Source organism: Lissotriton vulgaris, unplaced genomic scaffold (genome assembly GCF_964263255.1).
Source record: "Lissotriton vulgaris unplaced genomic scaffold, aLisVul1.2 SCAFFOLD_1182, whole genome shotgun sequence".
In the NCBI taxonomy this organism is placed as follows: Eukaryota; Metazoa; Chordata; class Amphibia; order Caudata; family Salamandridae; genus Lissotriton; species Lissotriton vulgaris.
The window spans coordinates 462,362-480,161 of NW_028246755.1; the positions used below are offsets into that span (position 1 = coordinate 462,362).

General features: G+C 42.0%; 1 protein-coding gene across 1 annotated transcript in view; it reads left to right on the top strand.

Moving 5' to 3' along the window:
- The first annotated feature begins 2,245 nt into the window (after positions 1-2,245).
- Positions 2,246-17,800, top strand: part of LOC147665754 (T-kininogen 1-like) — a 131,237-nt gene continuing 115,682 nt past the window's right edge. Inside the window, exons 1-2 of the mRNA XM_086949544.1 lie at positions 2,246-2,511; positions 5,420-5,527. Of these exons, the coding sequence (XP_086805670.1) occupies positions 2,314-2,511; positions 5,420-5,527 (306 nt within the window). The 5' untranslated portion in view covers positions 2,246-2,313. The remainder of the gene's footprint in view (positions 2,512-5,419; positions 5,528-17,800) is intronic.

The following is a 17,800-nucleotide window of genomic DNA, read 5'->3' on the forward strand; positions in this document are numbered from 1 at the left end:
GTTAGACCTACAGTAGCTTATTAATAGCATGAGGAAACTTCTTCAAAATAACCAAGCAGTTCAAAGCCAGAAGGTCTGGTTTTTGTTGTCAGCCTTTTGGCTTTGTCAACACTTGTTTTGTTTTAGCTTCTCAAAATATTGTTGCAGGGGAAGATGCCAGGCCTTGATTACTCTAAAAAGTATAAACATTGGCTAAAAGCAACCATTTTGTTGGGTCTCAAAAAGACCACCCAGCCATAGATGTGCTTGAACCACTTTGTGTGTGGATGTGCTCCTTCTGAAAGGACAGGATGTTGTCACTCACTGTGAAGTTAGCCACTGTCTATAGTGGGCTGACCAACTGCTGTAGTGGACAAACTAAAAATGTGAATGACTCAATAACAGACTAATGGATGAAGAGGTCTGGCTGAAAATCCATCTAAGTAAGAATATTATACATATCATTTTAGTAAAATCAAAAGGTCTTGGTTAACGCCAAGCCTTAAAAGTTAAGAAAATCCCGCGTGAAGATGCTACCCTCAAATGCGTGGAGAATGGTCCCATGTTACCTCCTTACATATGAGAACATTGTGTTGCTCAAATCCTTGGGGTGTGGTGCCGCACTCTTTGTTTAATGTTAATAAATAAACAACTCATACTCATATTTTATCCATGGTTGTGCTCAGTATGCTATATAGTGGAACTGATGGTCACGCTGTACCGTTTATGTGAACGTGGTTGCTATTACACCTTATAACCCATTATTTAACTGTGCGCGCGCGTTTCGTACAGCCTGAAAGAAAAAGCAAATCTTTCAAGGTCAGTACGAAACGCGCGCGCACAATTAAATAATGGGTTATAAGGTGTAATAGCAACCACGTTCACATAAACGGTACAGCGTGAACATCAGTTCCACTATATAACATACTGAGCACAACCATGGTATATAAGAGGTATACACACCAGTGAGAAAAAACATATGACAAAAACATGCATGGATAAAATATGAGTATGCGTTGTTTATTTATTAAGTACAACATGTTAGTATGGTTTACCGTGTACTCAACAGGATGTATAATGTTTTCAGATAAAAGAAATCCCCTGAGGAAGGGCTTTATGCTTGAAATTCATTGGGTCTAAATAACCATGTGAAATGAAATGCATAGAAAATGACAAATGAAGAATGAAAAAGTTGCTAATAAGCAACGTTTGGAAATGAAAATAAAATTTGCAAACAGCAATTGAAAAAGTGGAGTAATATTTGAGTGAAAATAAAAAGGAGTGCAAGGAAGGAGTGGGCCCTGTGGTACAGGAAACACATGTCAGAACATTGTGTTGCTACCATAAAATGTAACTTCATTGAGGATCTCTGATACCCACCAAAATGTTGTGAGCGCACTTTTCTATTTGCAAGGGAGTCAGCGAGAGGTATTTCATACTGTAGCCTATATACGTCAACTCTCAGGGCCCGATTCACAGAACTAACTTAAGACAAAATCCTAAACTTACTACCATTTTGGTATTCACAGAAGGCACTTACTCATTTCGGTATTCACAGAAGTTAGGAGTCCTAACTTTAGGACTCCTAAATGCCATCTGTGAATACCGAAAGTCTTAAAATTAGGATTTTTCTCAGTTTAGGAGTCCTAAAGGTTGGAGTCCTCAGTTTACTACTCCTAAACTGAGAAAAATCCTAACTTTAAGACTTTCGGTATTCACAGAAGGTATTTAGGAGACCTAAAGTTAGGACTCCTGACTTCTGTGAATACCGAAATGAGTAAGTGCCTTCTGTGAATACCAAAATGAGTAAAGGCCTTCTGTGAATACCAAAATGGTAGTAAGTTTAGGATTTTGTCTTAAGTTAGTTCTGTGAATCGGGCCCTATGTGTCTCCCTGCCCTGCCTCTAGTGCACTTTGTCAAAGATAATATGTGCCACTGCTGTAATTTCTAGGGTATGTTCTAGCAGCCTGCCAGGCAGGTGCACATTATGTAAGACTGTCAGAGTGGACCAAGAGGCACACAAGGTCATGTGCACTGGGCATGTGTTTACCTGTCCTCATTCTTCCCTCTCACAAATTTGATGGGAACAGTCATAAAAGTGCCTGTCCTCTTGCACAATGCAGATATGTGGCACAGATATGTGGAAATGGTACAACATTACTAGTTCATCATTTACCTGAACATTTATTAGCCCATTTGAGAGTAAGGCCAAGGTAATATTGACATTTGATTAACAGTGCTGTATAAAACAAGGAAGCCCCATGGACTTCATCTCAGCTGTATCTGACAGCTGTTTGAGGACAAAGTGAACCCTTGTTTATTAGTGACCAAAAATGAAACCGTTTACAGCGCTGTTATGTTGGTCACTGCTGTGCACTATTAATGCTCTAAGCTCCATGGAGATGATACCTGAAGACTGCAATGCTACAGAAAGTCCTGCAGGTTACCTCCTTGATCTGATCAATAAAGACCTAGAAGAAGGGTTCCTCCTGAGCCTGTTCCGTGTGGTCGACGCGCATCGTCAACCTGCGGTATGTAGTCCCCTTACTTTTTATGGACACAATTTTTTTATTTTTTTCTATTTCTTTATTGAGATTTTCATGTTTGAGTACAGGATAGATTAGTACCCCAGGAAGTGGCAAACAGATAGGAATATGCATTGAAATAGGATATTTTTATGCTGGGATATGATGGCACTCTGAGATTGCGCCACAATGAGGAATCAATCTTATTTATTGGCACTGCAGTATACCGCATTATTTTGGCCGCTCGCTGGAAGGAGGAAGATCCTCCGAGCTTCCAAATGTGGCTTGCTCGGTTTTTGGCAGTCTATAATTATGAATTACCATGTTATGCTACCAGGGGGGTAAAATCTAGGATGCGAGGGGAAAAGGTGTGGTCTCCCATTACTGCCTGGTCCGCCCTATCCTTTTCTATGTTAATTCAAGATTCCCCATTTGTTTTTGCAGAACCATATGCTCCGATATTTCGGCAGCTCGGCTGCTTGACTGTTTTACTTAGCTCTAATATATGCTGCCAATATATTATTGTCTCTTGTATGTAATATGTTAATCTTTGTTTTTTTGTAGCCTTTTTCCTTTTTTGCTTGTTAAAAAAATTTCAGTTGCTGTCTTTTATGGTTAAGTATTTGGTTAACCTGTATTGGAATTGCTTTCACAAAAAAAAAAAAGAAATAGGGAATCAAAGGAACAAGGGAACAAAAATAATATAAGGAATTAAAAGAGCCAACACAGACAAACTGGGTAGGTCATACACATTTTTTAAGTGAACTTGTCCATCAAATGAAAACTAGCTTATTGGTGTAACAATGTGTACTTGTTGCTAAAAAAATAGAGTTTGAGAGGGTTGATTTGGGGAAGGGTGTGTGCAACACCTATCGTTGGTCAGGTGGCAGTTAATTTATTTTCAAATTAGAAGAGCACCACCTGCCCGTGCACACTCCATACTAAAGGATGCATCTCTTGCCATCTGAGATACCCATTATGGGCGAGATTTATCAAGGGCTTGCATTGTCCTTGCGTCAAGTAAGATTTAGTATGCAACACAGAGCCACATTGCCTGGCTCAACGTACCATTGTAAATATGGAGTACCGCAAGGCAGCACAAGTCATTGCCTTGTATTACAGTCCCCTGGGAATTAATTCACCCATAGTTTATTATGCATTCCTGAATTTACTAAAACCTAGGAATGCGTCAAAAAACTCATTTCCCGGGGAGGCATAACAACGAGAAATATGTCTGTTTCTCCTTGTTTTTTCCTCTTTCTGCACGTGGTGCCTTCTGCAGCACACATAGGGCCTGATGGACCGCCAAACCCGTGGTGGCAGTGGGGTGGCGGTCGGGGACTATCACACCAGTTGTCGGACTGCCCTATTACAACTACAGCAGTCAGACCATTTTGGGACCGCTGCTACCACCAGGAAACCATTTTCCCTGGCGGTGTCACAGCGGGCTGGAGCAGCAATATGCCTGGCGGTGCTGGTGGTGGGGTTGCAAAGGGGGCCCTACAGGCGTCCTTGGGCCTCAAGGGCTTGGGAAGCATGCAGGGGGGCACATGGTTTGCCGCCCTGTCTGAGCACACCACTTTTCCTGCATTTCATGGACTTTACAGTCCATGCCGTGCAAGAACACCCTTTGACGTTCCCATTGTGGTGCCTTTAAAGGCACGGTCGTGGGAATTCCAAAGGACCATCTGACAGGCTATGTAGAAACTCGTAATCTGGCAGGTGGCCGGCGGTGACCTTTGGTGGTCCTGGAGTAGGATGGTGGTGTGGGGGCCCGCTCCAGGTCATAATCAGGCTCATAAAGAGAGGAACAAGCCACAGAGGATTGTTTTGTGAAGGAGGTGTCCCTTCCTGCACAAAACCAAGACTGGCCGTAACTCAAGCACCCTTGCACCATGGTGCGAGGCTGCCTGCATTGGTGCTTAGAAGCCACAAGTGCACCAGCTCAGAAGTAGAGCAGGAATGTGCCATATCTTAGTAGACATGGTGCATTCGTACCCTCTCCATTTGACGCATGTAGCAAGTAGTCTTTCTGCATTGCATTTACCAAATATAAGTACATCTGTCCCATGTGTCCAGTACGACCTACAGTTAACTACATAGTCCTGTCTGCCATTGCATCTTGCTTTTGTATAAAGGTGTTCACAACAGCAGCCCACAAACAGCTACACACCTGATCCACAGCCACAGAACTAGCCCATGCACAGCCACAAAACTGGACCACACACTGACCTGCCAAACTGGCCCACCTGGCAATGCATGTTTGTCCTATAGGCCAGCACGACCATTAAACTGAGTGTACCTGCCTGCTAGGAAGCACACATAATACTCTATTAAATTGTAAGAAATGGCTTTAAAATAAAAATCTTGCAAGCACAAAGATACCATTTTAGGTGGCTTTGCGTCTTTTTTTCCCCGCAGCCAATTCTTGCAATAAAAAATCAAAACAAAATTTACCATACTTAGTACCAACTCGTCAAAGCCGGATCCGTTGACTTTAGCAATGTTTGTTATACATGTTTTGATGTTAGGATTCCTTTGTATTTTTCAAACAATTAGAGAACTCCAGATGACAATAGATGCAAACAGCCCAGTCCAATGCTTTTTGTTTTACAAAGTATCTGCGTGACATTAGAAACTGTAGGGACAATGCATTCAGCTTACATCTCACCTGCCTTCTGTACGCACAAGAATCTCATGTTGGTTTTCACTCAGGCAACAACCAACACATAACAAGTTTAAAATGTAGAATTTTCACTAGAAATTGGCATGTTGTCTACACGGAAAATTACGCTTTTTCGACACCAAAACCGCAGTTCCCTTTTTTCAGATTTTTAGGAACCACAAACCCCAGGTTCAAACATGTTACACTTACTCCCTGAACGACCTGTTTTTTTTTTTGTTTGTTTTTTAGGGTGCGGGAAATATATACTACCTAACTGTGGATGTCGTAGAAAACCAATGTTATTATCTGAGCAGGGCGGACTGGAGAACCTGTTCTGTCAAAAGCTTACCTGAAACGGCAAGTATTGCTGTAGCCAGTAGATCTGTTTAAAAATGCAAATTGTTTCTTGGACATTTGAAATATGAAGTGTGTATGTTGTGTTAAAAAATGTATTTCTTTTTGTTATGTCGCCTGTACAAGAAATATTTTACCAAGCAACTTAAAATACTTCTATTGGTAAACAGACCCATTAAACGAGTTTCAACAATATTAGTTTTAAACATTTTTAGAGACAGGTACCTCATATCTGTTTTTCTTCTTTACCGTTTTACCTTTATGACATTTACTTAAATTTTTGAAGAGCCTGGAAAGCGTTCGTCCCATTTGTCCATGCCTTCTTAGCCCTGAAAAGTTTTAAAACTGGTCTCATATCTCTAGAATGTTCAGAATACCATTTTTTATGTGACTTTTTTTTAGGAGATTGCCTTCTGGCGGATGTATGACGTTACAACGCATACTTTTACAATGCATACCTTTACAACACATTTTTTACAACGCAACATCCATTACAACACATTCCATTACAACACATGCCATTACAACGAATTTTTAAAAACTACCTTTACAACGCATTCCATTACAACGCATACTACCTTTACAATGCATACCATTACAACGCATACCATTACATTGCATGTATGGTAAGTATTGGATAGTGTAGGGGTAAAAATTACTATTCTAACTCCAGGGGGGTGCAACAGTAGGGTAAGTGTTGGATAGTGTAGGGGTAAAAATTACTATTCTAACTCCAGGGGGTGCAACAGTAGGGTAAGTGTTGGATAGTGTAGGGGTAAAATTTACTATTCTAACTCCAGGGTTGCAACAGTAGGGTAAGTGTTGGATAGTGTAATGGTATTATGCGTTGTGATGGTATGCGTTGTAATGGTATGCGTTGTAATGACTGAGTTGTAATGACATGCATTGTAGTGGTATGCGTTGTGTCATACGTTGTAATGGTTGCGTTGTAATGGCATGCGTTGTAATGGATGCTGCGTTGTAAAAGTTTCATTGTAATGGTAGTGCGTTGTAAAAGTTGCGTTGTAAAGGTTGTTTCCCCCTTCTGGCAGCCACATGTATTCCACTTAGAGGCATATATTTGACATCTGCCATTTCTTTAAACAAAAGGCTCACCTCGGCTCAGACATTAAAAACACTTTCGGTAGATGCCAGTAGGTATCAATCAAGTCTTACGGTGGACATTGTCTTACAACCATTTGACTATTTCAAAGAGGAAAGTGATTGAATATCTTGGTGGCAGACATCCTGATGGTAAAAGGGAAAGTCTACATTAGAGTCCTGTGATTCATAGATTGAAAAACACCACATCCTATAAAAAAGGTGATAGTAAAAAAAAAGGAGATAGTAATATGAAAATATCGAAACAGGGACACAGATGCATTGCCTAATTTGTGCAGGTGGTGGGTACAGGCTCTACATTTGGGGTATTTGGGGTCAGGACATAGGTGGCATAATCAGACACAGCACATGAAAGAGGCAGGCAGAAATGGGAGGAAGAATTAGGAAGAGAAAGATAGCAAATGAATGGCATAGTGTGGAAAACAACTTGCAAGATTGAGACAAAGAGACAGGCAGTGTGGGGAGGAAGAGACATCATTTGAAATCAAAAGTAGGCAGACTTGCCATTTTTTTTTGTTTTTTGCAGATTTATATAGTGTGAACTCGACCCAAAGGTATTGGAGAGATTTACATGAGCACCAGTTACGTTACACAAGAACGCATTAATGTATTTTTTAGGCACGGGGAGATTAAGTGATTTGCCCAGTATCATAGGATGTGGACACGAACCCGAGGCTTGAACCTTGGTTTCCCAGCTCCAAAGTCAGCAGCCCTAGCTGTCAGACCACATCCTCTCCTTTCAGCAGCCCTGGCACTTCTAGGAAAAACCTTGGGACCCTGCACTTACCTATTTATTTATTTATTCATGTATTTGTTTATTTATTATTATTTTTACAGATTAAGGGCCTTAGAGTCTGGTAGATGGGTGCTACTCTGTCAAAACTATCCCATGTGACTTATTACAAGTACCATAGGCTGTAATGCACTTGTAATACGGCGGACGGTACATATGCCACATTTGTGATGACGTATCCCATACACAGTACTCTAAATGAGGACCTTAGCCCTTTTCATGGTCATGAGACAAATGAAAGAAAGTAGCATCAGATACATCTGATTGATTGCTGACAGTGTCTGTTCTTTAGACAGTAGTCAACAGAGACCTTAATAGGAAAGCAAAGGGACCCTTACAGATGGAAGAAGATGGACACTGTCTCTCCAAAGAAAACAGAATCACAGAAGAAACCGAGTCTCTCTACATCATGTGCAATGATGAACTTTCCAGGTCAATCAAACCAAAGGAATTAAGCAAAGAAGCTAAACTATAGGGAAAGTCTAGACATTATCAATAGTCACAAGTAACACACATTGACTTCTGGCTTTGGGAGTTGAAATGAAATTAAATTAAAAGGGGTTTTATTAAGCGCAGCAGCTGCCCTGAGGCGTCCAGGCGCTAGGAACTAGGATGATACCTTCCAGTGAGTCTGTCCGGAGATTAGTCTAGCTTAGTTAAAAAGAAAGGTTTTGAGCTGTTTACCGAATCTCAGCAGATTGGGATTAGATTTTAGGTGGAGGGGGAGTGTGTTCCATAGTTTGGACGCATTGTAGGAGAAAGACCGGCCTCCATCTCTAGATCTCGGGATCTTGGGGACTTTCGCTAAAAAGGCGTGGGATGAGCGAAGTTGTTTATTGGGTTGGTAGGGAGTGATCAGAGAGGGACTGATTTCTGGTCCAGACTTCCAATATGCTTGGTGGGCAATGGACATAGATTTGAATTTGACTCTTTCCCTGACAGGGAGCCAGTGTAGAGCGCTCAACCCAGGCTTTATCAGGATTCTACGTGGAATTGCAAGCAGTGTGCGTGCTGCACAGTTCTGAATCCGCTGAAGTTTTTGTAGACTGTACTCAGGCGCCCCTAGGTAAAGGGCATTACTGAAATCAAGGCGGGATTGGATTAGGCCCTGCATGAATATCTGCTTGGCCTCAAAAGGAAGAAGCAGGAGGATTTTTTTCATCATCCTAATGAGACCAAAGCAGGTCGCTGACAGTTTAGTTATTTGTGTGTTGAAGGTCAGTGATTTGTCCAACCACACCCCAAGACTTTTTATATTGTTTTTGGGTCTGGGGGGTACGCCCAGGCTGATGGGCCATAACAGCTCCAAGGTGGAGGGGGCTGATGGGCCAAGAAGCATAAGCTCAGTTTTATCTCTGTTGAGCTTCAAGCATGACTTCGTCATCCAGCTCTTGACCTGTTCCAAGCATGTTGTCAGGCTGGTCTGTGGTTTGTGGCTATTCTCTTGTGCAAGAGAGACCACTAGCTGAGTGTCGTCCGCATAGGTAATGATCTTAATACCATGCGGACGGACAATCCCAGCTAGAGGTCTCATATATGCATTGAATTGCATAGGGCTCAGTGATGGACCCTGCGGCACCCCACAGCCCAGAGGCTTGCTTGCGGAGACAGAGGCTCCTTCAAAGACTTGGAAGGTCCGGTCACATAGGAAGGATTTGAGCCAGGCCAAGGCTTCTCCTGATATTCCTAGGCTAAAAAGACGGCGCAGAAGAATTTTATGGTTCACCGTGTCAAAGGCGGCGCTCAGGTCAAGGAGGATCACTGCCACTGATCCTCCCTGATCCAAGATCCGCCTAGCTTTCTCTGCTACCGCCATCAAAGCAGTTTCCGTCCCAAGTTTGGGGCGGAAACCCATCTGGGAAGCATCAAGCAGATGGTTACACTCGAGGAACCTGGTTAGGAAGATGTTAATATGTTTTTCGAGGACTTTGCTTTCCCAGGGGAGCAATGAGATCGGGCAGTAGTTGTTGAGGTTGCCAGGGTCAAGAGCGGGTTTCTTCAAAAATGCTCGTACCATGGCGTGTTTCCAGGTAGGCGGTACCGACCCAGTCATTATGGAAGAGTTCAGTAACTCCATGAGAGTGGGAAGAATAGCCTTATCGGCTAAGACCAGCGTGCTCGGAGGAGCAGGGTCGCATGGGGATGAGACAAAGGATACTTGTAGCTGAAGAAATTGCAATCAAATGCGAAAAAATTATACAAGACTGAAATATAAATCTCCATGCTTTCCATTTGAGAACAAATCTAGAATTTTTTTGCATTTTAGAGAAGCATGAAGGTCTTTATGGTTGGAGATACATTTCCAAGATACTCAACATTATGATGCACAAGCTCAAAACTTGACTGTAACACAGAATATTATAGTACTCCAGAAAAATCATACAGCTACTACACACCATCCAAACACTCTGGATTGGGAACTCAATTTGAATGGAAACCATAATTGTGACATTGTGCACTATGCCCAACAGGGGCTGCATTTGAGCCCGCTTTGCACGCCCCGGGCACTTCGGTATTATAGAAGGGGACCCAGACCCCTTCTATAATACCGATAAAGCCAGCGCTATCAACAGAGGGTGTTCCCTCATTTGCATAGGGGCATTCCCTATGCAAATGAGGACATTCCTGTGACCCTCTGCCTGCGCCATATTACAGGCGCATGTGTAGATTCAAAGAAGCGCTCAGGAGGCGCACTGACAGTGTGCTATATAAAAGATGGCACACTGTCAGTGCGCCTCCTGCAGGGGGTATAGGGGGTCCCATGGACACCCCAGACATACCCTTGCAGGCGGGTGCAGTCACTGAGTGCACCCGCCTGAAGGGGATTTCTAATCCCCTTGAAAGGGCAGGCGGGTGCCGCCTGCACTGTAAAAACATGGAGCAGCTGCTCTGTATTTTCACATCAATGTGCTGCCCCCAGGGCAGCGAGAGTTCACGGCTGACCTGGGGGCAGCGCATTAACCATAATGGAGCGCAAACAATGGCAATGCGTAATACGGCCCCAGAAGTACAACTGTCTGAAATCATCACTTTAGCACACTGGACGAAAGACATACAACGTCAAGCACATTCTCAATGTAGGAAGTGTCATTGGAGTAAGTGGACCTTAAGTGCTGCAGGAGACAGCATCATAGAGCCTGACATACCTGGTAGCAGGTGAGTTCATAGATAAATGAACACGAAGAAAGCATATTGGAGGAAGCTAAATCATGGAAAACCTTATTTAAGGAAATTCCTTTATAACAAAACACTAAAACATCACAAATTAGTGGAATAATTTGAATGGAAATTCAGTTAATTTGACAATGTAAAGGTGCATTTAAATGAAAACACAGTTTAATTGAAACTACAGAGCAATTAGTATTTATTGTAATTTATGATTTCTTTTATTTTAAACAACTTAGCAACAGCTGTAAAATGTTTATTTTTAAATAATATTTACCCAACTTCTTTTTTTAAATCAAGGACAAGAAAAATAATTCACCTTGACCTGTAAATTTAATCACAAATCTTTCATTAGCATTTCGACACATATGATAGACATTACAAGTGTCATGAAAAGGGACCACATAAACATTTAACAAGTGCATGATTTAGCCCCACAGCCCTATTCTAGAATATTTTGAAACTGTTTTCTATTATTCAAATGGAATTTTCAAAGAATTTACACGTCATAAGCACAGTTTTGCAACACTACCAGCACTGCACATTCTGCTTCTCATTATTGCTGAGTAAGTTGTCAGCTGCACATCACGAAGCATAAGCTGCATAAGCCACATGAAAATGAATTCTTTGTCAGGAAATCGAAATGGACATATACATGTATTTATTCAATCATATAATGCTCTTAAGAAAAAACAAAAGGGGGAGTAACAAGAAAAACAAGAAACAAAACTTTCAAATCTCAGACACTTCCTATTGACTGTATAAATAATAAACAGGTCATATCACGTCAGTTCAGAGAACCAATCCTATCAATTTAAAAAACATTTGCCGTGGTCATGGTTCTTTTTGTCGATGATGTTTTGATCCCACTTTACAAAATGGGGAGCATCATCAGGACCTAAATGAATATGGCTGAGATGCAAAAAATGCCTGTGAGGAAAAATGAAAATACAAAGGAGAGAGAGAGGCAGACAGAGAAGACAGAGAGAGCGAGAGATATTGTTCAGGAAAGGGGGAGAGAAGAGTTAGAAATTAATTAACAATGATTGAGCCATGGTGGAAGCCGACGATTGCTCAAAGCATGCGCGTACGTGGTCAAGTGTCAACCGAACGTGCATCACACTGTAGATGAAGTATTTGGAGAATGTGAGGAAACACATGTGAGTGGTAAGGTGAAAAAATGTATAAGCCAAACCCAGAATGAGAAAGTGATTGGATGTACATGGGATCAGAGTTTATGAGCATATAAAAACACTAAGCCATACATAAGAACCCATTGGGGTACTATAATTCCTAAAGGAGGCAACAGTCCAGTCATTGTGGTGCCATATATCTTAAAAAGACTAAATTTGAAGGTGAGCCTAGACACAATATTTATGAGGACCGTACACAGTTTTCCACCTTACCACTCGCATGCGTTTCCTCACATTCTTTGTAATACTTCTTCTACAGCGTGATGCACGTTTGGTTGACACTTGACCACATACAAGCATGGATTGAGTGCTTCTCACCATGGCTCAATCATTGTTAATCAATTTCTAGCTTTTCTCTCCCCCTTACCTGACCATATAACTCTCTCTCCTTTGAAATAGAATATTTCCTTACAGGTATATTTTGCATTTCAGGCATATTCATTTAAGTCCAGATGATGATTCCCATATTGTAAAGTGGGATCAAAACGTCATTGACAAAGAGTGCCATGACTACTGCAAATGTTTTTTTAAAATAGGATAGCATTGGTACTCTAAACTGACATAGATATAACCTGTTTATTATTTCCACAGTCACTAGGAAATGTCTGAGCTTTGAAAATGTTGTTTCTTGTTTTTCTTGTTGCACCTCACTTTTATTTTTTATGTGTGAGTTATATGATTGAATAAATACATGTATATATCCATTTGGATTTTCTGACATGGAATTAATTTTTCTTCTATGGCTTATGCTTAGTGATATTCCACTGTAAGCGACCTCTTATTCGGTTATTAATTATTATACCCATAGTCCCTAATGTACTTTTGGGTTCCTTGGCCTATTAAAACATGGGTAAGTTGTCGGCAGCCTTTGCCTATATCCACTCCTTCCACAGTCCTATTCTATGATTTGGGGGCAATTTACAAGGTGGTGTTGAAGAGAAAGCAACAGCAGCAAATCAGTTTTTCGGTAGGGCTCTGAAAATATCACTATGATACTAATCATGAAGAATTGCTTTTTCTTCTATCCTGTAAGTGACTACATTATGCATATGTATGACCCAATCTGCAAAACATGCACACACCTCATACTTCTGAAATACTTTCATTTGCCTGTCTAGATTCAAAACAAAGCATACATCCATTTTCTAAGATCTCTATTAGGCCTGGGTGGTGAGCTTCTCTGAGTTTGCAGATTTTTCAGCGTACAGTGGAGCTTGCAGAGTTCCGAAAAATTCTGCTCCATGTAGCGGAGTGTATTTTTTCCCTCCCTAGTGCCCACCAGCACAAGTTGGCGAGCACAAGTGAGGAAAATCCACCTCCCACTGAGATTTCTCAATGAGAGCGGTCGAATTTCTCAACCTTTGCGATCTCAGATGGTCACCACCTCTTGTGTTGGAAAAGCTTATGTTCTCTTTGCGAAAGTTGCCACTCAAATAGAAAATCTACTCGAGCTGCAGAAAAGAAGCAGCACCCTCTTGTGCTGCCCATGATGCCGTTGGCGCTGATTTTACAGTGCAGGGTAAACACCCGGTGCTGAAAATCAACGCGAACTGCATGAATAAATGCACTCCGCCGCTAGCGGAACTCTGCATAGTACAACAGAGGTTTTGGGTCACTTTGTGGAGTTCCACGATGCAGAACTCTGCTAACGTCACCCAGGCCTAATCTCTAGTAATTTTGGAATCTCAGAGGTGCACCCAAACATTAAGGAGTCTCTGGCAATCTGACCCAACCATCAGTCCTATAAACTACTAGAGGGCTTTATTGACCTCTGTACATCAACCCTTCGAAAAATCCCTGCAATGGAGGTGGGAAAGTGTGTAGCCCAGGTCCATGCATAAGTGCCAAATTGAGCAAGTAAAGCCAAAGGATATCATACCTAAGCCCTACATCTAATAAAAACGTCTGTCCCAGTGAAAGCTAATTGGGGTAAGAAATTGTATCCATAACTTATGGTCAAAGATTGAGAGAGACAAGAATGCAAACAGAGGCTGAATTCTTTTGAACAACCTCATCCGCCCCTGATATGCATACAAGAATGACTTGTCCTACCCCAATGAGTGGGAGAGCAGGTTAATGACTTTGAACTGTGAAGTTAATAAATGTGTGCATGATCCATATTTTACCTCATACGAACAAGGCAGAAAAAATAAAAATTCCATTCTAAACACATGCACTGCAGAGCAGCTGAAATGTGGCTACAAGGAGAGATGGAATTATACACAATAAACTTAGGGGTCTAAGAGCTAAACCAGATAAGTGTTTGCCAATGTAAGACCTATGTCTAATGAGTACTATAGGAATACACAGAATGAATAACAGACCAAATCGCCAACAAATGAGACACCTGTAATCGTGAGTCACCCCAGTTGTTTGGATTCCCATCAAAGTCTTACAAGATCAATATTCTCATTTGGCAATCCTGGCTGGGTATTGTGTCTCCTGATCATTGAGATCACATGCATACCCTCTCGGATGGTTCGGGGTAGCGACCACAATCACACAGGTATCGCAAATGATGTTGATTAGATGGGAAAAGTGCAGTGCAAAAAGAAAAAGTGGTGATTTAAAATGGGATAGGGAACCAACAGAAAACTTTTAATAGGCGTTTGCCCCTTCCTAGTTAAAAACAAGAACAGTCTGGCAAAATCATCGCAGTGATAACAAATAACTGCGAAGAGACCAACATGTTTCAGCCCCAGAGGAAGATGCCTCGGGCTTTCTTCAGGGTCTCTGTTCTTAGATATGCTACTGCCTATATATGTGTACTAGCGTCCCGTCCCGTCGTTGTCCGGGTAAAAAAAGGCTAGGCAGCTTTGGTTTTAGTATTGAAAATAACATTTACTTCAAAACTTCATGGTGCACCACATTTAGTGTTTCATGAGAATCAGGAAGTAGAATAAATTGGTGGTCGGAATTCCCCGACCCCGATAGCGCGACATATAACTGTCCATGAGTGAAGCAGTCCTCTCGTAAGTCTATTCCAATGACTTTGTATGTCTGACCTTGTGATTTGTTAATGGTGGATGCAAAAGCAATGTTAATAGGGAATTGTAAGCGTTTGAATTGAAATGGTAGATCAGTAGGCGCGTCCCATTGCAGAGATTTGGTGGATGTAGGTTTTGTAATAACATGATAGGAACACCTACTTTCATTTGGAGTGTATGAGTGGGAAGCCCTGGTTAAATGAGTGGAGGAATTCTTGGGGAGTTTGTCGGAAGTCACCAGCAAACACAAAAGTAACACCTCCAATTATGTTGTATGAATTTCTAATGTCTTTGAGAGTTCTGTCAACTGCCTCAATATGTGAGCGGTGTGTCATTGTACATTCGTCCCACATGATGAGACACATTTTGAAGCAGTGTCCCCAAAGGTCCGTTTTTCCGATTAGAGCATATTGAATCCTTTTCAAGGGAAACTGTTAGAGGCAGTTCAAAGGTAGAATGTGCTGTTTTACCAGCTGTTAGCAAAGTGGCAGCTATTCCAGATGAAGCAACAGCTAGAGCCAAATTCCCAGAAGATCGAACTTTGGCAAGTATGAGGTTGATTAGGTAAGTCTTTCCTGTGCCACGGGGGCGTCTATTAACAATAGTTTGCCTTGCTTCTTTTCAACACTATCAACTATGGTGTTGTAGGCGAGTTGTTGATCGGGAACTAAGTTAGGCAAGTGTTGAGCAAGATAGTCATTTAGATCTGGAATATTGTGTGCGGTAGCGATATTGTCGTATCCATTTAGGCTAGTTTGGACCGCTGGCGGCAGGCTGAAATCTTGCAAGGACTTCTCGCTTAATAGATACAGTGAGTCTTCAATTTCTATAAGTCCTTGGTTTATAATTTCATTGTTGATAGCAGCCCGTGCCGACGTTGTCCGGGTATGAATTGCTGCCGGCCAGTAGTATATTGTTTTGTAGGATTTCGTTTTGATAGCATTTCTTATCTGTGACAGGCCTGTGAAACGCTTCGATTCACAGTGCACTGCTGATGCACTTAAGAGTGCGCGTTCAGTAGTGTGTGAACTCGAGTTTCCCTACTTTATTTTTCCTTGCAATATTATATAGCGCAAACTCGACAACATGGCATAAGCACAATTTACAATACAGAAGAAAACATTCATTTGTGGTAGGCACGGGGAGACAAAGCAATTTGCCTGGAATCACAGGATGTTGAGCTGATGCCGAAATTCGAACGTAGCTCCCCAGCTCTAAAGTTCGCAATTCTAGAACTTGTGGCGGGAGGTGTGTCTAAAAGTGTATGTTGGTGCTGGCCATCAATGAGAGAGACCTGTGCATTTTTCAAATGGGTGGTGAAAAAATATGAGTATGTTGCTGGAGATGTGGGCTGCCGTGCCACCAATGTACTTACCGGGGGAGGGTAAACACTGATTATTCCGCAACTTTCTTTCCACATACCATCACTCCACATACTTTCATTACGAAAGTACCATGACTCAGCAATGCCATTATAACGCATGGCATTACATTTTATATGCTTTTACTACACATACATTTACAACGAAATTCGTTGTAAATGCATGAATGGTAAAAGCATGTTTTTTTTAATGCTTGGATAAGGTAAGTATGGGTATAGGGGTATATGTTTTGGGGTACTGAGGGATATGTTTTGGGGTGTTTCGGTATTTTAAGGGTTCAGATATAGTTTTGGGTTATGGGGTACAGGGGTAGTTTTAGGGTTTAGGGATAGGTATGGGTTTTGGGGTACAGGGGTATTTTTAGGGTTCAGGGCTAGGTTTGGGTTTTGGGGTATAGGGGTATTTTTAGGGTTAAGGGGTAGGTTCGGGTTTTGGGGTACAGGGGTATTTTAAGGGTTCAGGGCTAGGTTTGGGTTTTGGGGTACAGGGGTATTTTTAGGGTTCAGGGCTAGGTTTGGGTTTTGGGGTACAGAGGTATTTTAAGGATTCAGATATAGTTTGGGGTTTTGGGGTACAGGGGTATTTTTAGGGTTCAGGGGTAGGTTTGGGTGTTGGGGTACAGGGGTATTTTAAGGGTTCAGGGCTAGGTTTGGGTTTTGGGGTACAGGGGTATTTTTAGGGTTCAGGGCTAGGTTTGGGTTCTGGGGTACAGAGGTATTGTAGGGTTCAGGGGTAGGTTTGGGTTTTGGGGTACAGGGGTATTTTTAGGGTCCAGGGCGAGGTTTGGATTTTGGGGTACAGGGGTATTTTTAGGGTTCAGGGCTAGGTTTGGGTTTTGGGGTACAGGGGTATTTTTAGGGTTCAGGGGTAGGTTTGGGTTTTGAGGTACAGGGGTATTTTTAGGGTTCAGGGCTAGGTTTGGGTTTTGGGGTAGAGGGGTATTTTTAGGGTTCAGGGGTAGGTTTGGGTTTTGAGGTACAGGGGTATTTATAGGGTTCAGGGCTATGTTTGTGTATTAGGGTATGGGGTATTTTTAGGGTTTAGTGATAGGTTTGGGTTTTGGGGTACAGGGTATATTTATAGGGTTAAGATGGGTTAGTGTTTAAGGGTGTTGGGGTATTTTAAGGAGTAAGGGTGGGTTATGATCATGGGGTGCAGGGGTATTTAAAGGGAGCAGGGTGGGATTAGCACACAATATGAGACATGGCATGAAGGGTGGAACGTACCACACGCTCCCAGTGTTTGTCACGCCCCCAGCACACGCCCACAGCACAACGCAGATACGCCCACAAGGGACTACTTTGCTGGCACGGTTCTTTTACCTTTTAAATGTATATGGTAGGCGTCTGTATAGCCTATGTCCTTCTGCTGCAACTGCCCTTTCCAACGCTGTATTGGGTATTGTGATTGGTGCTGTGGTTCCTGAGATTACCCGCCTCAAAGGTTTGGGCTCTCTCTTTATATTATTAGTATGGATTAACGGGTGTGAAAAATTATACAAAAAAACACAGAAATGGAAAAAGCCAGAAAAGGATATAGTGTTCCTTCTTCTGTGCTGACTCCTCTTCGGAAGCTGGTACTCTGTTACTATAATCGGGGGACAAACATACAAGTGAGACACTTCCAGCGACTCT